A 22,795-nucleotide genomic window follows, 5' to 3' on the forward strand; every position below is an offset into this window, starting at 1 on the left:
CCTAAACAATAGCCATTTATAAATAAAATGAGATGATAAAAACCTTCCATTTTAACAATTTATTTTAGTGTTTTGGTATCTGATTTAATTTAACAGGAGGCAGGGATGGACTAGGGCAGCAAGGAAAGAGGGTGACCCAACATGAGCAGATATGTGCATGACATTATTCAAAATTCCTCACGGAATGTACAGCATCAGTGGTGTGACAGAACATGCAGATCACAGAATGCACATAGACACAATCTTCATTGATTGCATGTTACTATGTGTAAGCTGCATGTTGTATTATATGCAGTGCATATAATTCAAATATAATTGGAAAAGTTCTTTATGTTCATCTTCATGGTCTTCTAGCATCCTGGGTGCAATCAGCAGTTGTTCTTCTCTGCATGTAATGTTGCAGTACCTGTTTCCAGACTTCCAAATGCCAGTTCCGTCTTTTGTTTATTTATTTACTTAATTTAAAGTCCACCTTTTTAGTGAGATTCCACACGAAGTACATGGTGTCAGTCAATGCAGTCAGTCAGATGAAACATCCAATAAGCAATGCAATAAGATTAGGAGCCTAAAAATCTGAAAACAAAACATAAAATATTACACATGGTGTGTTATGCAGTTCAGGAAATGGTATTAGTTTATTCAAAAGCAATGCAGTGAGAGCAGGATAATGCACGCAGCAAAGAGATAATCCATACTAGATACATTGGAGGGCTCAGGGGAGCAATCAAAACCTCTTCCTCCTCCCTGTAATACTGACAACTTCCTATACAACTTCCACTCACCAGCCCTGCCCCCGGGGCCCATCTGTCTGTATTTTTATATTGCTAAAACCTCCTGTGTGCTGCCCCTACAAGTGAGAATGCTGGGGGAACTAATAAAAGAAAACACTTCTTCACACAACGTGTGATTGGTGTTTGGAATATGCTGCCACAGGAGGTGGTGATGGCCACTAACCAGGATAGCTTTAAAAAGGGCTCGGACAGATTTATGGAGGAGAAGTCGATCTATGGCTACCAATATTGATGCTCCTTGATCTCAGATTGCAAATGCCTTAGCAGACCAGGTACTCAGGAGCAGCAGCAGCAGAAGGCCATTGCTTTCACATCCTGCATGTGAGCTCCCAAAGGCACCTGGTGGGCCACTGCGAGTAGCAGTGAGCTGGACTAGATGGACTCTGGTCTGATCCAGCAGGCTAATTCTTATGTTCTTATGAGAATGCTAGTGTTATAGAAAGCTTCCTAATCTCTCAGAATTGGGCAAATATCATCCCTAGAGAAAATGGAACAATTTCTAAAGATTTGGTCAGTTACCACTAGAACATAGGTCGGGAACCTGTGGCTCGAGAGTCAGCATTAACGGCTCTTTCCTCCTTCTACTGCGGCTCTCGTGGCCACCCCTTCACGGGGGGCGTGGTCCAAGGGAGGCCTGAGAGGAGTCCCTCTGTCCCGCCTTGCTGAAGCAAAGGGTGCGACGCCTCGATTTGCCGGCCTCACCAGTCACTGGGGAGACGCAGTGGAGGGCAGTCTTGGCCCCAAATGCATGACGAGGGCAGCAGCGAGCCCCTCGCTTGCGGCAGCGGTGGGGACAGCTGAGCAACCCCGATGGCCGAGGAGAATGCAGCGCTGGTCACGCTTTGGCTGGTAAGAGCAGGTGGGGGCGGAGCCAGCTTCACGAGAGGAGCCGGGTCGGAGCAGGCAGCGGCCAAGTGCCCAGGCATAGCCGCTAAGACACAGCTGAAGCGGGTTGTATGGGAAAGCCGCCAACAGCAGCTGGGGCTTAGGAGAGCAAATGGGGACCTAAGGGGATGTGGGTGGGGGTGGGGCAAAAGCACGAGGAGGAGAGAGACGAGGGTGGAAGGGTATCTGGGGGAGAAGTGGAAAGATTGAAGTGGTGGGAAGTAAAGTGGAACTGGGAGCCAGGGGGAACCAGAGGGCAGGGACCCAGGGGAAGTCGAGAAGAGGGGAACCCACTCTTCCCCCCCCTTCTGTAAAGGAACAGAAGGTACCCCTCAAACCTGTCCATCCCTCTCTCTGTGAAGCAACAGAGGGGGAAAGTCCACCCTCCCTGCTGTTAGACTCTGTGCAGGAACAGGGTTGTAAGGGAGGCATAAAGGCAGGACTTTGAGGAGGGTTGCCAAGGGAGGAGGGTTGCCAAGGGAGCCGGGGGGGGGCACAATCCAGGGAGGGCACAGTTCCATAAATCCGAGCTCTGTGTGTGTGTGTGTGTGTGTGTGTGTGTGTGTGTGTGTGTGTGAGAGATCAGGTCTGGCAGAGGCACCCAACCCTCTCCCAACCCCTGTCAGGGTTTGGAGGGAGCCACAGTTCCATAAATCCAGAGGTGGGGGGCAAAGTTGCATAAATCTGATCTCTCTCTCTCTCGTGTGTGTGTGTGTGTGTGTGTGAGAGAGAGAGAGAGAGAGAGAGAGAGAGAGAGAGATCAGGTCTGGCAGAGACACCCAACCCTCTCCCAACCCCTGGCAGGGTTTGGAGGGAGCCATAGTTCCATAAATCCAGGGGGGGGGGGGGAAAGTTGCATAAATCCGAGCTCTCTCTCTCTCTCTCTCTCTCTCTCTCTCTCTCTCTCTCTCGTGTGTGTGTGGGGAGAGAGAGAGAGAGAGAGAGAGAGAGAGAGAGAGAGAGAGAGAGATCAGGTCTGGCACAGGCACCCACCTCTCTCCTTTCATTGTGAGGCTGGGGATGGGAAGAAGGTATCCATGGCTAGTTGTGGAAGGGCAAATCCGGGCGGGAGGGGTGCGATGAGGTCTGGCACAGGCACCCATCTCTCTCCCTTAAGCGCTTCACTATTTAAATGGGATAAAAATTTGAGTCCGGTGGCACCTCGAAGACCTGATGGATGAATCCTAAACGCTACTAGAAGCTGGGGATGGGAAGAAGGTATCCATGGCTAGTTGTGGAAGGGCAAATCGGGGGAGGGGGTACCCATCTCTCTCTCTCAAGCGCTTCACTATTGTTTAAGAGTTCAAATTGTTCAAAATGTGTTCTTTACATAAATAAAATATAATTTTCTCTGTAGCACTTCATGGATTTATTATGCAACACACTATAATTGTTTATACAAAGCGTAAAGGTAAAAAAACAATATATACAGTGTTATCTTCATTTTAAATATCAAAAAGTATTTGCGGCTCCAAGTGTTTTCTTTTCCATGGGAACCTCATATCTTGTCACCACTTTTTTTATATGTAGTTCTAGACAAAATGCCTCTTGGAAAAAATCATTTTGGATACAGTTATCTGTCCAATATCTACCACAATGAATATTGATGCAAACAATTAACATCTTTTCTGCCATCTTCCTATCCAGTAATCCTTTCACACCCATTATACCAACATCACTTTGGGCTGCTCTGCTGATTTCATTCATCTATTTGAAGACTGCCCACTTCTATATCAAGATCAGTAAGACTATATGCTTGGGCGGGGGGGGGGGAGAGAAAGTGGTTTAGTTAAATATTCTCCTACACTTCATAAGTATGGGTATGAATATGAACTATATGTTGTTTCAAAACTGTAGTAGTGCCCAATGGGTGTGTAAAACAAACAAATAATAGAAGTGATGTTCCCACTGTCATTTAACTGGTTTACTTGCACTACAGTTACCTAAGAATTTAGTGAAAATACCAGCTACAGCCTGCATCTAAACTTCGCAGCTAGAAACATTCATTTGTAAGGTTATCATTTCATGAGAATGATGTATCTTCAGGCTTCTTTCATGAGTCATTTATGACTAGGTAAACATATTTCTTATGTGCTACTAGGGTAAATGATATTATTTTATTACTTGATAGCTGCTTAGAATTTGGCATTATTTTTAACATTGCTAAAGTACGGTGCGTGGAAAATTTATTTCAAATAAAAAACCTATGTTCTTATAAGATGGAGTCATAATATTAATACTTAAAGGATACAACAACATGCTGGGAAAATAGAATAGTTATTTAGATATGTTATAAAATGTGCCCCACTACTTTGATGTGATTCACTACAATTTCAACAAACCAATATAACAGTTGCCTGTGGAGAGGGAATAGTGTAATTTAAATTAGTAACAGAGATTTTCACATGTACCTGTTTAAGTCAGGGGTGCATAATCATGAATTAAACACTTCTGCCTTTTTGAGTACTGAAATTGTTATTCAATAATATATCCGAAACTACACTTAAAATAATTTGCTTGTGCATTATCAAGCTGTACAGATTTTTAGGACATTAATTTTCCCATTAATTTTATTGTTAATATTAGTATAGTGAATTAAGAATCAAGATTTTTTTTAAAAAAAATCAGAGTTAAATTTCATGAATGAGTGGATTCCTTCTTGAAGCTGAAAAACAGGATGGAGAAGGAAAAGTGAAAAGGCCAAGAGTATTCTGGTGTCATTAAACTGGCCTTGAATGAAAATTTAAAGAAAGAGTAGCTAAAGGCTGATAGCCCGGGGTCTCTAGACACTTATTAATCAGACTTTGGAAAACCCAGTGGATATCCTCTAGGGTAAAGTAGCTAAATTTGTTGCAAACATTACAAATAAGTGGTTTTCTATTCATTATGAAGTGGCGAAAATAAATCACTAGGATATCTGATAGTGTATGACATTGCCTTTATAAACACAAACAGAAAACTCAGAAAACTGGCCATTTACTCACTAGTGATTCCTCCCTTCCAGGTTTGTATTCTTTCTTTCCAGATCTTCCGCCCACCCCAGGGCATCTGGAATCAATTACTCCCCAATCCACACATCCCCCCCTCTTACTTTTCCCCAATATCTGCTATTGTCATGAGCCAGCCCCTGGGTACTTACCAGAACTCACTCTGATGCAGAACCTGGCAACATGGTGTAGCTCAGTGGTGGCGAATCTTTGGCACTCTAGATGTTATGGACTATAAGTCCCATCAGCCCCTGCCAGCACGGCCAATTGGCCATGCTGGCAGGGGCTGATGGGAATTGTAGTCCATAACATCTGGAGTGCAAAAGGTTCGCCACCACGGGTGTAGCTGGAGCTGGCTGGTCATGAGGAATAGCGGGCAGCAGAGCCAACTCCCAACCCTTCCCTGCCTGATGCCATGCAGGTGGAAGAGCCTGCAGATCTCCCTAAGGAACCCAGTGATGAGCCAACTGTGCACAGAAGGCTGAAGCAGAGGCAGCTGCTGCAGCAGCAAATGAGAAGTGCTCGTCTTGCAGCAAGATATGGCAAGACATATGAGGATTAACTCCTTACAGAATCCCAGCCCCATGGACAAGGCTCTCTATATAAGCCTTGCCTTGAGCTTGGTTCTGCCTGGGTGCAACAAGTGTGTTACCTGTCGCCTATGCATGCCTGGTCTACCTCTGATTCCCAGCCTGTTTATCGGATCTCCTGTACCGCGACCTGTGGACTGACTTCTGGCTATGCTTTTGCCTGCTGCCTGCCTTGACCCATTGGACTGTTCTCTGACTATGGTGTTGATTGCCACCTGTTTGGCCCTGGGAGGCTAGACCTCACCATGCCCTGCCTGCTAGCAGCACAGCTACAAAGCTTCAATTACCATATATACTTGCGGATAAGTCGAGTTTTTCAGCCCTTTTTTGAGGCTGAAAAATGCCTCCCTCGACTTATATGCGAGTCAGTGATCCCTCTGCGACGCCCCCCCCCCCCCACTTACTTTAACAAACGCAGCAGGCTTGAGAAGAGGCCTTGCCTGTGTTCCCTTCCAGGCTGTAACGGCCTCCTTGGGACTACATTTCCCAGGAGACTCTGGAAAATTTAGTTCCCACCAAGTCCAAACAACTTCCTGGAAGGAAACACAGACAGCAGGCCTCTTTTCAAGCCTGCTCCATTTGTTAAAGTAACTGTGGGGGAGGGCGCCGCAGGGGGGTGGGGGGGGCACCGAGCAGGGAACCCCCTCTGCCCCAGGGAAAAGGTGGCTGCCTTCCCATGGGCTAGAGGGGGAATGACGGCGACACCCTCCCCTGTGCAGGGAACCCTCTCTTCTCCAGGGAAAAGGTGGCTGCCTTCTCCCTGGGGCAGAGGGGGAATGGCGGCAGCGCCCTGCTTTGTGCAGGGAACTCCTCTGCCCCAGAGAAAAGGTGGCTGACTTCTCCTTGGGGCAGAGGGTAATGGCGGTGGTGCCCTGCTCTGTGCAGGGAACTCCTCTGCCCCAGAGAAAAGGTGGCTGACTTCTCCCTGGGGCAGAGGGGGAATGGCGGTGGTGCCCTGCTCTGTGCAGGGAACTCCTCTGCCCCAGAGAAAAGGTGGCTGACTTCTCCCTGGGGCAGAGGGGGAATGGCGGTGGTGCCCTGCTCTGTGCCACTGACTGCTGCATTTCCCACCCTCATACACGAGTCAATAAGTTTTCCCAGGTTTTTTTTGGTAAAACTAGGTGCCTTGACTTATACTTGGGTCGACTTATACACGAGTATATATGGTATTCTCTACAGAGGATTCAGCTTTTTATGCCCCAAGATTCCACCTTTCCCGTGATGTCGTTCATGGGGATGTTTTTTAAAAATATGCATGCACTTCAGGATGACACTAAAACAGCACTCTAATGTTCCTTGTGGCTGCATGTGTGTAGAGATCTGAGTTCTTATATGTCAGCTGTTACTTTGGAAAAGGCGATTTTGGTATCAAATCTTCTATGTTCCACTGCTTGCATGTTTTCTGTGAGATCCTTTCCATCTTGATAGGCAGCGGCGGAGGCATTTCTGGACCGTCGAGGGGGCGTGGTGGTGGCGTGGCACGGTGGGCAACACCGCAGCAGGAGTGCAGGGCATGCATGTGCCCTGGGCGTAGTTTCCCCTCGCTCCGCCTCTGGTTCAGAGCCATGGAGGAGAAGAGGGATTTGGGGGAATGAGTAGCACAGTAGCCTCCTTACAACCTCTTGCAACCAGTTTTTGGGAAGTAGTGGGAGCAATGAGAAGACCATGTTGTACAAGTGTTTGATATAAACCTATAGCAGTCCATTACTACAAGCTCAAAGTAATTCCTCATGGGAGTCTGTCTAGCCCTGTCCAGAGGTCGCCGCATCGGCTCGCCCCGGACTCGGCCGGCCCAGGGGCGGAGCCAGCGGCAAGACGCCCGCGGGACCCGGCGACAGCCGGTCCCGCCGAGGAATCGCCTTCGGGGGAGGCGGAGCGGCCAGGAGACGGCCGCAAGAGGCGCAGCTGTGGTCGGATCCGCAGCTGCGGCCGCTCAAAGGAAAAGCGGGGCTCGGCCGGGGCGAGAGCGAGGCGAGGCACACCCAGGGAGCCCAGCCGAGGCTTCAAAAGGCGAGGGAGGGCGGGAGAGAAGCCCGAAGGCTGGTGCATAGCGGGGTGTGGAGAGAGGGAGGGGTTGCGAGGCGCCAAGGGGCCCGGACCGAGGAGGAGGAAAAGAGTGGTGGGAGAAGAACGGAGGAGTGGCAACCTGGGAGGCAGGGGAGGCGGAAGTGAGCCCTAGAGCAAGGGGGTGGCTGGAAGGAGAATGGGAAGGAAGTGAGCGTGAGGTCATGGAGGAGAGAGGGGAGAGAGAGACGGAGGAGAGAGAGGAGTGAGAGAAGGAGGAGAGAGAGAGAACGGAGAGGCGAGGAGGACGGGCCAGAGAGAGGGCGCGGAAGGCCCAGGGAAGTGTGAGGAGGAGAGGAGGGAGGCTGACCCAGGAAGGGGCGGCAGACTCCTGTAGCAATGGTTGCCCATTTACTTAGTAGGGCAAGCCCCAGGCTGGAGTGAGGGCCTCCATCCTCAGGTGGCACCCTGTGGTTCAGGCAGCTGACTACATTAAGAGCCCCAAAGACCGGGGCTACTGACGAGGAGACCAACACCTCGGAAAGGGACGGTGGGACGGATTGTCAGCCCCAACTGCAGGAGGGGGAGGGAGAGCGCCACAGGCCCTATGGTAGTCTTCCAGAACTATTTTTGATGATATATTTTGGAGAGGATTTGATTTATGAATTGCAGCTGATATCTGGATTTTTACTCTCTTTATCTAATATTTGTGTTTGATTTTCATTGCTCTTGACTTCATCCCATTTTGATTGGGTGTGATTTCTGTCAAATCTTCCTTCCACTTCAGACTCCCATTTTGTGACTATTCTGTTCCCGAGAGTCTGTTGACCAGCAGAATTTTGGGGAACTCAGTCTACTGTAGAAGAAGGGGAAGTTAGAGAGTCCGGTTCTGCAAACTTTATGGATTATTGGAGACATAGGATTGAACTGTGACTTTTAAAATGTTGTGAACACAGTTGAAATTAAGGGTAGTCTATGGTATAACACAGTTATTTAAAAGATGAGCCCAGTGTTCATATTACTGAAGACCTTTTACTTACAACAATTAACAGAAAAAATAGAAATATTTTTTAAAATTTATTTCATTTTTTTCCATTTTATTCCAGTCAGAACACACATTCACACACCCATTAAACAGAATCAAGGTTTGTTGCCACTGCATGTACTTCTACGAAATGGGAGCAAGCCCCAGGCTGGGAGGTGAGAGCGCCTTCCCCTCCATCCTCAGGTGGCACCCGCAATGGTTCAGGCAGCTGACTACATTAAGAGCCCCAAGGCCGGGGCTACTGGCCGAGGGAGACCAACACCTCGGAGAAGGGACTGATTAGGGACCCGGATTGTCAGCCCCAACTGCAGGAGGGGGAGGGAGAGCGCCACAGGCCCTATGGTAGTCTTCCAGAACTATTTTTGATGATATATTTTGGAGAGGATTTGATTTATGAATTGCAGCTGATATCTGGATTTTTACTCTCTTTATCTAATATTTGTGTTTGATTTTCATTGCTCTTGACTTCATCCCATTTTGATTGGGTGTGATTTCTGTCAAATCTTCCTTCCACTTCAGACTCCCATTTTGTGACTATTCTGTTCCCGAGAGTCTGTTGACCAGCAGAATTTTGGGGAACTCAGTCTACTGTAGAAGAAGGGGAAGTTAGAGAGTCCGGTTCTGCAAACTTTATGGATTATTGGAGACATAGGATTGAACTGTGACTTTTAAAATGTTGTGAACACAGTTGAAATTAAGGGTAGTCTATGGTATAACACAGTTATTTAAAAGATGAGCCCAGTGTTCATATTACTGAAGACCTTTTACTTACAACAATTAACAGAAAAAATAGAAATATTTTTTAAAATTTATTTCATTTTTTCCATTTTATTCCAGTCAGAACACACATTCACACACCCATTAAACAGAATCAAGGTTTGTTGCCACTGCATGTACTTCTAGCTATTGTTTTTGTGTTTATGACATATTGTACTACTAATAGTGGCTGCCTCATGTCATCCACGGGGACTTATGTTCTTCTGAAGAAAGAATTCAGCCTCCCACAATGGACCATCTTGCAGCTTTGTCACAGTCAAATATACATATTTTAACAAATAAATGAGCTGTGCTGGCCTGTTTACCTTTTCCATTTATTCTCATTTGTGGCTTACCATCTCTCTCCCCTCCCCCGCCTTGTTGGCACATTAAATGCTTAACAAATGGTGGGATTCAAACATTTTAACAACAGGTTCCGATGGTGGTGGGATTCAAATAATGACTGTTAAAAAGTATTAAAAATATTTTTAATATCACTTTTTATTTTAAGTATTAAAATATTAATATTTAATAAAATATTTTAAGTATTTAAAAAGTGATATTTTAAATTTTAACAACAGGTTCTACAGAACCTGATTTTCTGTGTAAAATTTTAGGGAAAGTTGTGTATGTTGTGTTTTGAGAATGGTTTTATATTTATGTATTGTTTAAGACCTGGTATAGAATACCAGAGTTGTGGATTATTTTTGTTTAGTTTGTATGATTGGTATCCTTTGCTAGCTGACATTGAAATATTTTTCTATAAGTTTGCTTTTATAATGTTGGTTATTTTTTTGTAGTGTTTAGGATATATAGAAAGAAGTTCTACAATTCCCTTTAACAGAATTTACTTGGTAGGCTGTAGCATCTCTGGACATAATAATGGCATCTGTCCACAGTTTCTGTGGATAATTTAACTATAAATTGGTCGGGCTCCAGTGGAGGATTTCTGTGGATGGAAGAATTTCTACTCATGGACTCACAAATTTTTCACCTCCTAACTCTCACTGCAGCCAATTTCTCCCAATGTCCGGTTACATTCTCTTGTCATCAGGTCTTATCATGTAAACAATAATGTTCAGGGGGAAATACAGCGCAACATGAGGAATCTCCTGCCAATCTTGAATGTTTATGAATTCCCAACAATTCTTTATTTGTCTTTATTCATTTTAACTATTTTCTTACATGTACTACCTTTTCCTACCTTTAAAATGTAGTATTAATACAATGTTGTTTGAAATCATTTTTATTTCCAGTGAGCGAGTGACTGTAAAGCAGAAGTTCACTGTATAAACTGCAATCCTTGTGCCAGTCTATTTTCTTGAATACATTAGTCTATTAAATACACACTTTGAAAAAAAAAACTGACTTCCTCACCATTTCCAGCTTTTTGCATGTCATTGTTTGCTCAGTTATTAAATGGTTTGTTGACACCAATTTTTTTTAAAAAATAATTCCCTTCCAAGTCTTTGTGTTATGCCTTTGAGATGCTGGTATAGTAATTAAACTGTCTTTTAGCTGAAATGCTTGCAAAGCGTCCAGTTCTGTGCCTGGCAGCTGGTGATGCATTATAGAGACATTGAGCTAATCGATTAAAACCGCAGAGACATGGGAGTTGTCTGACAGCACTGTACTAGGATGAAATTAGTTGGAATTGCATGGTGAAATTAGGGGAAAGGCAGGTGATTGCAGTCCTTCTGGGAGAATCCTGGGTGAGAGGGACGCTGTGCACTGATCCCTGTGTAATTAGGACAGCCATGTTTTAACAGTATTTCTAAAGTATTAAAATGGACTAGATAAATCAGCAGGGCTGTTTCCAGTGAACTTGGCATCCATCCACTGTGACTGAAATAACATGAAATTTTTCGGCTGCTTGGAAATGTGAAATTGGACTAATTGTCTTTTAACTAGTCTATTGGTGTATTAGGCTGTAGCAGAAAGGATCAGGGATGCCGCACACTTTTAGGTATTGCTGGAAATCAGCAGTATTTTGTACTGCATTTCAAATGGTTTGGTTAAGTTTAATAAATCCAAATCCAAATCCAAAAACCTTTATTAGGCATAAAACCAGTGCCAAGAATTAAGTTTAATAAAATGAAGTAACTGCTTTTATAGCTGAACAGTACTTTTAAAAAGTGGTTGATTTCGGCCTCTGATTCATGCAGACTGAAATCTGAAAACCATTTTGGAGCCTACTCTACACCACATTGCATTGTGTTTGAAAATGGTTTTACATCCAGACTGAAATAGAGGTTAGTCAAGATCAGAGTTAGAATCTAGCCCAGTAGGAATTTTGACTTTAAACATCATCATCATCATCATCAACAACAACAACAACAACAACAACAAATTGCATTTAGGAGAATTTCAGAAGCCATTTTTGATGAGGCATAACCTGTAGGAAGAAGTTTGATAAGAAAAAAGTTGGCAATCCCACTTTTGTGTTTAAACTCATATACATGTAACACACATGTGTAAAATTTTCTCAGGATTATTGTACAATCATTTGTGTCCCAATGTGATGGCAGTCCAATCCTTATTTATTTTACCAAAAAAAAGTAACCTTGAAATAGTGGAGCATCACAATTTTTTACAGAACTCTTCTCAATTTCGTGTGTTATGGGACTATAAACATTCATGCAAACAGTGCTTGAAGACTGTTTATGTTAGTTTCTAGCATGATATAACAGTTTTGTCATGCTTATGGAAAAGTAGTCTTCTGGTCTGATAGCAAATACTTAACATTCGTGATCACCAAAGAACTGGAGTAACAAAGGGAGTCATATGGTCCCTGTGATAGGTGAGATATTTCATAGTGATGATGACCAATCAGTACGTGCTTTGCAATTTTTCAGGTTTATTTTATATAATAATATGGAACAGGATTTATTTTAATGAAATTAACTGAAATAAATTAAATGTGTTCATCCACAAAAATATTCACAGAATTGGACAAAGTAGAAAGAACATGTTTTATTTCCTATGTGAATGGTAGATGCATATCTGATGGAAAGGGTATTTTCCATTTCAGTGAAGGTCATCATTTTAAAGTTAATTCTGAAAACAATTATTTGCTCATTAACTAAATGTAATTTTGGAAAATATCGCTGGCATGCTTCACATATTTGAGAAGAGGAAATATTTCCTATTTAATTTTTTATTTATATTTTTGTCAGCAAGACAGACCTTTATTCTCTTTTGATTCTTGATTGTTCAGATTCTGTTGTATTTTCTGTATAGGTTGGGTAGTTTATCATTTATAATATAATGTACATTCTATATATCTAATTCCTAACCTACATATAAAACATAAATATACACATAATGAAACTAAGTATGAACTGAGATATATTTCTACAAATGTAGGAAAACAAAATAAGATTTTGCAGTGATATGTCCCAAGATCTCAGTGGCATACTGAGAGAGAAGGCTTGATGGCTACCATCTCAAGATACAAGTCCCCTCCTCCCGATGGGATTCATAGACTTATTAACACTATCAACACTCCAATCCTGTATCTCTGGCTCACTTAATCCGGATAATTTATCTATGTATCCTACACCCCCATTAGCATTGGTTTCATCAGCTTTAGTTAGCAACTTTGTCATCAGCCCTCATCAGCTTCTCTGGTCTGGCTGCATATCTAGCCAGGAACACCATGAATGTTTAAATAGTACAACTATACCAGTGCACATAAACCAGAAGTATAACTGGTTCGTGTGGTTACCTCTTCAGAAGAGGAAGAAAAAGAGTTGGTTTTTGTACCCTGCTGTTCTCTACTGAACGGAGTTTCAAAGCAGTGTACAATTGCTTTCCCTTTTCCTCCCCACAGCAGTCTCTAAGGCCATTTCCACATGGCCAAAAAACAGTGCCCTAGGGACGGAAAAACCACTGTCCCTGGGGTGCTGTTCGCGGCATGAAGACGGCGCTTTTGAACCTTGCTCGGAGGGGCGAAGTTTTTGTAATACGCAGGCTTCCATCCATTGCTGAGCAAATGGCAGTGGGTGGAAACCGGCGTATTCCCTGTGCCTCTCCCAAACGGCTTCTTACTTTCCCCTTGCTTCCATCACTCTGAGGAGGCCAGGGGACATGCCTCCTGGCCTCCATTGTTGCAGCCGTTGCGCTGGCCAAGGGGGCATGTCCCCTGGTCTCCTCAGAGCGACGGAAGCCAGGAGAAGGTAAGAAGCCATTTGGGGGGCTGCATGGCTGTGCGGAGCCTGCTCCGCCAGCTGTGCAGCCCATGGGACTGTTCGTGCGAACGGCCCCAGGGCCTGCATCGGCATGAATCATGCTGATGTAGCCTCACAAATCTGGCTGGGCGGAAACAGCCAAAGACCCAGTTGGTTTTGCTTTGCTTCACATTAACAGGTGTCTTGAAGCTAAGTTTTGACTCCCAGTCAGTATTTCCTACCACTTTTCAGCCGTCGCTTTCAACAGCTTTTAGTGACTTAGGATATATCAACTGTGTTGCCTGGGCATTTTCCATAATCAGACTGGAAGTTAGTTTCACTACTGTCATCTGATTTTTTAGGGACCCTCATCTTAAATACTGCCCAGAGCCCTTCGGGGATGGGGCGGTATAAAAATTGAAACAAACAAATAAATAAATAAATTAAATGTAGTTGTTAGAAGTGCTATCTATTCCAGAAAGATAGGATGGAGTCTGTTTCACTATTCAAGGAATAGTGGCAATTTGTCTTCCACTATTTTATCAAGCCAGTTCTATATAAATTTATAAACAAGTAGTTTGAAACAATTACAACGTGATTTCTGCCTCTTAACCTTGAAGGCAACATTTCCAATTCTCATATTGTCAGCAAGCTCTGTTCTTTCTGACCAGACCCACCCCAGCTCTATTTCCATAGGGATCCTTTATCTAGAGACCTACGTCTAGAGATCTTTTATCAAAGCCCCCAGTTTATTTGTGCTTTATGGGGAGACAGATATGAGTCTTCTTAGCACCTCATCCTGAATCACAGTATTAATCACTGTCTATTATGAGCTTCCAAACCAGCCACTCCTTACAAGTAGTTTAGATATCGTGATGTCTGTTTCTGCCTGTCCCAGAATTGTGCAGATGATCTACCTTGTGACATCTTTCTACTTTTGTTATGCATTATGCCATTGGCAACAGAGGATAGGACTTGCAATAATGGGTTTAAATTATGGATAGAAAGGTTTTGACTGGACATTAGGAAAAATATTTTACTGGAACAGTTGTGCAAGAGTTGAATAATCTCCCTAGGTAGGTGGTGAGCTCCCCGTCAGTGGCGGTTGTTAAGTAGCAGCTGGACAAACACTTGTCTGGGATGGGGACTGACTCACCCCTGGAGCCAGTGCATCCTGGCACCAGTGTAGATGCCCAGTCCGCTGGTGTAACCCCCATGCCCAGAATGGGTTGGCCCAGAATGGGTTGACCCAGTAAGGGGGTGGAGACTCAGAGCAGCAGAAAGGCTGAAAGAGCTCTTTGCAGAAGACAAGGGTACCAGACTCGGACCTTGATTTCTATAAGCCCTTAACACCTTGTTAAGGTAATTGCAATACTGTTGGGAACTACTGGGAAGGTAGTAGTTGTTTTTGCTATGTTGTAAATGTTGGAGTTTATTGTTTCAGGGTTTTCTTTTGTGGTTGTAATGGGTGAGAGTTCTCCTGGAGACCTTCATCATGTTGCAACCTGTTCATCAAGCCCTTGGAGTCTTCAGGAGCCAGCCAACTTGCAAAGAAGAATTTGGACTTGGCAATATCAGTAGACTGTAAATAGAAGGACTTGAAATGCAACCTGAACAGGACCTTGAATTGTAACGTTAAATGTTGATGTTTTAAAAGTGTTAATTGTAAAGAAAAGTAAACCATTTTGTTGTTTAAAAATTGTTGTTGCAACTCATTCCAAGTACTGCCCCACAGAACCCACAAGCTGAGGTTACACTGGCACAAGGGGAAAATGCACTGGTGGAAAAGGCAGATGTGTAGCACCCAACCTCAAAAGCAGCTACAATGTCTTAGCCCCATTGGCACAGTACACTGTGTCGGAATGTTTGGAGGTGTTCTGGGGCAATCCTGGGGTGACCTTAGTATGCACAGACTTGCATACAAACTTTCAGTATTTTGTATCAATAGATTTAGATTACTATGTCCCCAACTATGATAACATAGCAATATCTGATAGACTACAAAACAGTGTTGCCACCTGAGGAGGGGAGAATGAGCTCGAGGGTGTGGAAAGACAACACAGACAACTACCTTGTGTGGAATAAAATTTGGCCACAGCCCGTTTATTGGTATGCTGGCTGAAGGAAGCAGAGGTGCAGTATAGGGGATGGATCCAGCATTGGGCAGCACATCTGGTGTACCCCAGCGACCAATGGGCAGCATGTCTGCTGTTGCCCAGTAATAACCTTTCCTCAGCCCGATGCAGGGGGGAAAATCCAACACCTGGAGCAGCAAGATAGTGAGAGCCATCTTGATGCTGGCTTTTGAATGAACTCCCATTGCTGCCAGGGGGCACGAACCACACACATCCCCCACCTGAGCATGTGGTACACATGCTTGCTACCACCCCCGAGCCCTGTTATGGAGGCCTGCACCAAAAGGGGAGGCCTGGCACGCAGGCTCTTCCTCCCCGGAACGGATCAGTTCCCATGCACAACCGGCCAGGCTATGACAGATGAATGTAAATAACAACAAGACCCAACAAACAACAGGGCAACACTACAAGGTTGAAAAATTAGGGAGGGTGGATGGGAAAAGCCATCATAGCCCAAGCAGAAAAAAGACACAGGAAGGCACTGCCTGTCCTTATAAGGCCATGGCCCCACCCCTCTCCCTGCCCTTTCCCAGGCAGCAACAGCAGCCAAGGTAATTCTCAGCCACACTTTCTTTAAGTATTAAGCAGCTGAAGGATGTGGCATATTTGCAATACTGATGATGTGAGGGAAAATCCAAAGCTTACTATAATAAGCTTCTACGTAACCTTCAATAACTTTCCAAATGCTCAGGCCTAACATGGTTTACATATCATTCCTGATTCTGTATTCAGGACAGAAAGCATATCTGCTCACCAGTCTCAGAATCATGTTACTTATAATTGTACTCTAATATTCTTTCTGAACCTCTTGTGCACTGGAGTAGAAGAGGCTATTTTCCCCATGGCTCTTCTGGAGGTTAATCTATATTTCCTCATCACAGCATTCTCACTTCCTTAGCTATAGAAATAATGCTGGAATAAATTCTTCCATACGTTATATTTGGAAACAGCTCAGAGTGCTGCCTAAATGTTTCCTGACTCTGACTGGGAGAGAAGCCTTTTAAGGATGGCACAACCAGATAAGGAAATGCATCCATCAGGGCTTTATAGATGAAGGAATACCAGTTCCCTGTGGTCTACAAGTTTATTCAACCAGGGCTATTGTGTCCTTGAGGGTAAAGAGAGAATGGGCATGGGTGACTGACTAGGCCAAACCTCCCTTGGAAATAGAGTTACAGTGTTATAAATAATTATATCATGAATGTGCAGAAGTTAAGCAGATACTAATTAAGATGTTTAGTTGTGTCTAACTTTTCTATAATTTTTATGTGTGTGCAGTGACTTGAAAGCAACCTTCTGAGTGAAACTAGAAGATTTAGTGCCACTTCTGATTTAATTTTGTCATTTTTTTTCTTTTCTGAGGATTAGATTTGAGAAGTGTCAGCTGCAGAATTTGCAACTGCTGATCTTAAATGGGAACACTTCTACTTTTTTTTGTTAAAGAAAATTTGACACAATGAAATTAGAAGTGGCAATACCAAGAACTTTGCATGTGAGGGGCCTTCTACTTTTTTTTGTTAAAGAAAATTTGACACAATGAAATTAGAAGTGGCAATACCAAGAACTTTGCATGTGAGGGGCCTAAACATGTTAGGTGTAATCCACCAAATAATTCTCCTGCGCTGCATTTCCTTCAGTGGATTGTATCTCAGGAGCATTTGATAATATGGTTGATTTGTTGATTATAGTTCTTAACACTTCATTTTAATAAGCAAAATATTAAATATTAATATGTGACATTAAATGATTTGCTTTTGATATATGATGGAATTACGTAATGTACATCGGAATAGGTCTAAATAATTCAAATTTATAAATATGACTGCCTTCACAACAGTTAATTGATTATAAATTATTGAAGTTGATTTCGTATCTGCATTTTCTGAAATCACGCTGAAAATGTGAGTAAAATAGATAAATTAAAAAACTTGCATAGCTAATTAAATGTATTATGAGTTCCCTGTTTTTAAATATTGAACGTATCTAGTAAAATGGGTTAATTTATTTTTGAGCAATATCTTAATAAATGTGTGTGGATCCACTTGAAGAATGGATCATTTGGCCTTCTCCAAGTAGAACTGCAAGGCTCTTAACTAAATCAGAGAATGTCCCCATTGAAAGTGGGGAGCACAGTGTCCTTCAAGCATTACATTTGTCTTATCTGGATTCAGTTTTGACACCCTTAGCAAATTAACCACATCAGCAAGACATAGGTTTCAGATCTCTATAGAATCACCAAGTGATTTGATAATGAGCTATAGACCCAGATGTTGTCAGCATATTAGTGACAGCCTGCTCTGAAACAGCAAGTGATTTCTCCTAAGGGCTTTACATAGAGATTGAATATCATATGGGATAATACTGAATTTTGTGGAGCCCACAAGGCAAGTTTCACCCTGGTGTAATTTTTGATTTCCAAAAGCAACTTTAGTGTACTTCAAAGGAGAAGAAGCAGGCTTCTTCAGTCAGAGTAGTTTAGCAATGTTATCTCTTTTCCACTGCCCACTGTCCTATCAATAATATTGTAAGTTCAGGTTATGAGATAGTTGTTGGCCCAGGTAATGACAAAGTAGGCATTTCCATCTAATGCCTACCAATCTTCATAGAATTCATACTGGCTCAAAATCTAGTTTTGGTCTACTAAAAATCTAGTTCAAAATCTAGATCTAGACTTGACTGTTTTTGCTTACAAGTCAGTGGGACAAGCCAGATTTATAAATACTCTCAAAAGCCACAGCCTAGATTTAGGGGACTAATTGTACTGTTCCAGTGAAACAATGGCTTTTCTGTAAAAGAGATCCCCCATTATGTGACAAATAATGAATGACAGGATAAACATCTCCTGCTCAAAATTTTAATGGTCAGATTCTGTTTGGGCCATTTTCCCAAGCATGGGCCTCCTGAACTTCTCCACGAGAAGTGTTGAATGTACCTTGATCTTCTCAGGATGCCTCCACCATGCCCCAAGGTACTCTGCCCCAGATGGAATCACTGCAGTTACCTTCAAGTGGCTCCCCAATGGCCCCATCTTCATCGGCCTGGCAGACTGCACCCTGTCTTCTGGTAGGTGAATCCTCTGCAGCCCCATGCCCTGTGGGCTTGTCTTTCACAGAGGCAAGGGCACTGTCTCCCTGGCTGGCAGAGGAGAAGTGTCAGGAGACTACCAGTAGTCAGTCCAAAGCCAAAGCAGAGCAAGAGGGCAGGCATATCTTACAAGAAGCCCAAGTTGGTATCAGAGGAACATTTTCTCCAGAAGAAGGTGGAATCAAGAAATCCTAAGAGTGAGGTCAGACAGCAAGGTAGGGCATGGCAGGGAATTGGATGAGGAGCGTGGAAAATCTTCTCTGATGACAGAAGGATAATGGGAGGAATAGGTCCATTGGTGAGGTAGAGAGGTTGGAGCAACTTCCCTTTAAATGAGGTCCAGAGTGAAGACCAAGAAAAAAACTAGTCTAGGGAGGTTATATAGTACAGAAAACCTGCCAGCCAGGGGTCGAAGCTGCGTGGCTTTTCCTAGTGTTACTTATTCTGAGGCTGCTGAAACTTGTAAAGGTTCCACTTGAACCAGGGTGGAGGCTCTATGATGGGACATGCACAGAGATGTGCCTCTCAGACCAGTATGAAGGATTGGTATGTCAGGCTATCTGCTGAAGCCCATAATCTGGGAAAAGGCCCACTGAGATGCTTTGTCTTACCACTTCCTTTATGAATAGGAGATTTTTCCAGTAGTCCTTGTAAATTTGCAGTATTCTCTAGGACATTCTCCAATTTCATGACAGAGGGAACAGAGAGCAACAACTGGCAACCACATGGCTTGAAGGAGCATGAAACAGTGATACTCTGCTAAATCTTTCTTTGTACATTAAATTGGGGGGCATAATTAATGGAGAGGAAAATTTGAGGGCATCTTCCTCAAGTCCCCTTCCCCCCAATTGAGAAAGCTCTTCCAATTATACTGTATCTAATAGGCTGCAGTATGCAGATTGATTGTGCTCTGAGTTCATTTCTGACACACAGTCTTCACAGGCAACAAGCCATTTCTTTAGTATTTAACCAAGGTTTGACTCTATTCAGGGAAGTAAGGAGAGAAAACCGAATTTAAAGGAGAGAAAACTAAATCTAAGCTTAGTTTGGTAAGCGCTCTGCTTCAGTATAGGTGACAGATGGACATTGAAAGCATTATTGTTAACATAATACATTGATTGTTTGCACTATAATGGTTAAACTGCATTTTAAAATATTATAACACTACATTATGGTAATGCAGGAAATTATTTTATATAGTAAATACTTCTATTGGCAGATCTTTTCAGAATTCTGTGGTAAAGCTTATACAAATGGTAAAGCTAAAACAAATTAGACAAAATAAACTGGTGCTAAATACCCCATTTTCCTATAGAACTTTTTATTGTTACTATTTTTCTTGTTTCTTGTCATTATTGGTATGTTGCTATTAGTATTTAGAGATTTGTGTGCTGTAGGTTTGATTTTTTTCTGAAATATTTTTTTTGAACTATTTAACTTGCTCCACAGGTACTAGCTGTCAATCAAGTCTAATCAAACTGGCACAGCGAACATGATACATCATAAATTTTCACAGTAATGTCAACCTGTAATTCTGTCAATCTGCTTAAGAGTAATTGACTGAAAACAATATTGTCATTTTGTAATAACAGAGAAACAGAGTTACGGGTTAATGTTATCACAGGGTCTTACATCTACACAGTGTTCTGGTTTGATACTGAATTTGTCGTTTACTGAGAATTGCTCATATTGCCACTTTTTATTTTATTTTCATGATTCAAATCACTTGTCGTAATCTTTACAATATTAAATTATCTAGTTCTGGGGTATTTAATATTTTCTGCAGAAGCCCTTCTATTGGTGCCTGCTTTTGTAGAGGTGAGGTGATTGGCTACTATAGCCAGTGACTTCTTGGTGGTTGTGTCCTGTTTAAGGAGTACACTCTCCATGGCTGTATGTCTGGTGCCTGACTTGTAAATTTTAGATGCTTAGTGATTGGAAGCCCCAAGTAAATTAAAGCTGTTTTCTACCTATTCATAATTGGTCAAAAATCTAGTTCTCATTATATTTATCATTGCTCACCATGCTTTCTTTATTTCAATATGTTCTTTAGCTTCTGAACAGCAGGTCACTTTCAACCTGTTGCCCAGAATTTCCAAAGAAGATTCTTGTGTTAGCAATTGGAAAATATTAATATTTTCATTGTTACATGAAACTTTACTCATTGCCGCTTTGGCTGTATGTACTGAATGGACTGTCAAACTAGTACTGTAAAACAAATGATAGACTGGGACTGAAGAGTGTCTCAATATCTTATTGATTGGAAGAGTAATAAAGGGTTACTCAGGAATAAAGGCATTGTCCATTTACAAGGATTAGAAACATCCTTGTGTTCAATAAAATGTATAGAGAATATATAGAGAATACAACTATTTACAACAATGTAAAAATACACTTCTTTGTTAAACTGTACTTACATGTAGTAAATGTTGGTAAGGTGATTTGTGTGTTAAAGGCTGCTTCACACGTTACAAGAAGAGTAGACAGCAGATATATGAGTGCAATTCCATTTCCCCTTGAAACTTTCAAAATGGAACTTCTAGATAAATGTGCACTTATATGTGTCTGAAACGCCAGTGTGTTCCTTCTTCAGTGTGTTGCAAGAAATGATGGAACACAGAAGTAGGGATGCTGGAAATCTCACTATGAATGTGTTCAACAATCAAACTTACCCTGTTGGAAGGTGTCAATCAGACATGAGCTGGTCTCCTAGCCTATTTAGGTCATGTCAAACAGCTGACAATGCCTGTTGGACAGGCTTGGATTAGGTGCCCCCCCCCCAAAAAAATCCTCTGTGCATGCATAAAGATGTTTCTGATTAAAACCAGTGGGCAGCCATCAGTGTCACTAGGATATGGTTAGGTTAGATGAATACCAAAGAGTAGGATTTATATGATTTGTGACTGATTTAACTGTCCATTTAAAGAATAGCTTGTCTAATATAATTCAATAAAGCTATGTGAGAATGCGCATGAGCAAAAAGACAGTAATACTACTACATGGTTTGGAGAAAATATAGTAAAGTGACTCGGTGAACAGCCAAAACAACAGGTTACTGAACAATTTAATCAATTACTGTAAAATCAGTTCCCTCTTCACAACTGGCAAGTAGGATCTGAGCCAAACTGGTGGGCATTTGAGCATCCTTACAAGTGTGTAGGGCAGCCCTTAGAAACACTTTCAGACAAAATTGGGTACTTTGATTTTCATCCTTGTTATTTCTCTTTGAAATATGGCCTGTTGTGTAATGAATCACCTAGGTTATTTGGTCTTTTGTCAAGTGATGTCTCATTCATTTGTAAAGCTGGGAAAGTTTAGATGTAAGTTTATGTAAGATGGATGTTTAACAATTAGGACTCTTAAATTGCAGGTCCAGGAGCTGAAGGCAAAAAAGAAATGATAAATGAATCTGAGAGATCTATGAATGAAACATGGCCAAAACTAGAAGCAGAGAGTAATACAGATACAAAGGATCAGAAAAGTAAGTAGAGAATACAGTATCTAAGAGACAGTAGGGAGTAACAATGGGATGTCAATATAAAAGAACGTAAAGCAGAATATCAATATCAATACTAGGTAGTATATCTTAGGTCATGAGTGAGATTGAATTGTATGAAAGAGTAATTAAGAGAAGCGGAGGAAATAAAGATTCTGATTATGAGTGATTTCACCTTCACTTGTAACATCACTAGTTAGTTCTTTAAAAAGTGCTATAGATAAATAAATAGCATAGAGATAAGGGCAAAATCAAGTAAGTTAATGTTTATGGACAGCAATTATGGTTACACAAGATATTACTTGAAATAATATGAACAGTCACAGCAAAAAAGCATTGTTCAGAAGAGTGTCACAGTTGGAAGTGTCAATACCTTATTTATTAAATAGTAAACAAAACTTTTATAGCACAATGAATTTCAGAACTTTGGTACTATGACCAAGAAGGCCTTCTCCTGAATTTCTAGCCATATAATCTTAGAATGTTGAAGTACCTGAAGCAAAATCTTTGAAGATGACTGTAATGGTTGGGCAGATTTATAAGGGATTAAGCAGTTCTTCAGATATGTTGGGCTTTGAAGGACAAGGCCAGCATCTTGGATGTTGCCTGGAAACACATTGGAGGCCAGTGTAAGTGGTCCAAGAATGGAGAAAGGCTATGACCCACTGCATTTACCAATCTGAATGCAACGTTCTGTACTATTTGAAATTTGTGAACACTTTTCAACGACAGTCCCTTGTATTACAGTAATCTAATCTTGAGACTGTATATACCAACATCCTTCAGACTTTATTTACCAACATCCTTTGCAAAGATGAAGCCATTATGATCATTAGTCATAAGTCTCCAGTAC

General features: G+C 42.3%; 1 protein-coding gene across 14 annotated transcripts in view; it reads left to right on the top strand.

Moving 5' to 3' along the window:
• Positions 1-22,795, top strand: part of NPAS3 (neuronal PAS domain protein 3) — an 875,259-nt gene that overhangs the window by 319,391 nt on the left and 533,073 nt on the right. For 12 of the 14 annotated variants that reach the window (XM_048484759.1, XM_048484762.1, XM_048484764.1 and 9 more), the window contains one exon: positions 21,817-21,927. The exons of the other annotated variants lie outside the window; for them this stretch is intronic. In XM_048484759.1, the coding sequence (XP_048340716.1) occupies positions 21,817-21,927 (111 nt within the window). The remainder of the gene's footprint in view (positions 1-21,816; positions 21,928-22,795) is intronic. 14 annotated transcript variants of the gene reach the window in all.

The sequence above is a fragment of the Sphaerodactylus townsendi genome, linkage group LG02 (genome assembly GCF_021028975.2).
Source record: "Sphaerodactylus townsendi isolate TG3544 linkage group LG02, MPM_Stown_v2.3, whole genome shotgun sequence".
In the NCBI taxonomy this organism is placed as follows: domain Eukaryota; kingdom Metazoa; phylum Chordata; class Lepidosauria; order Squamata; family Sphaerodactylidae; genus Sphaerodactylus; species Sphaerodactylus townsendi.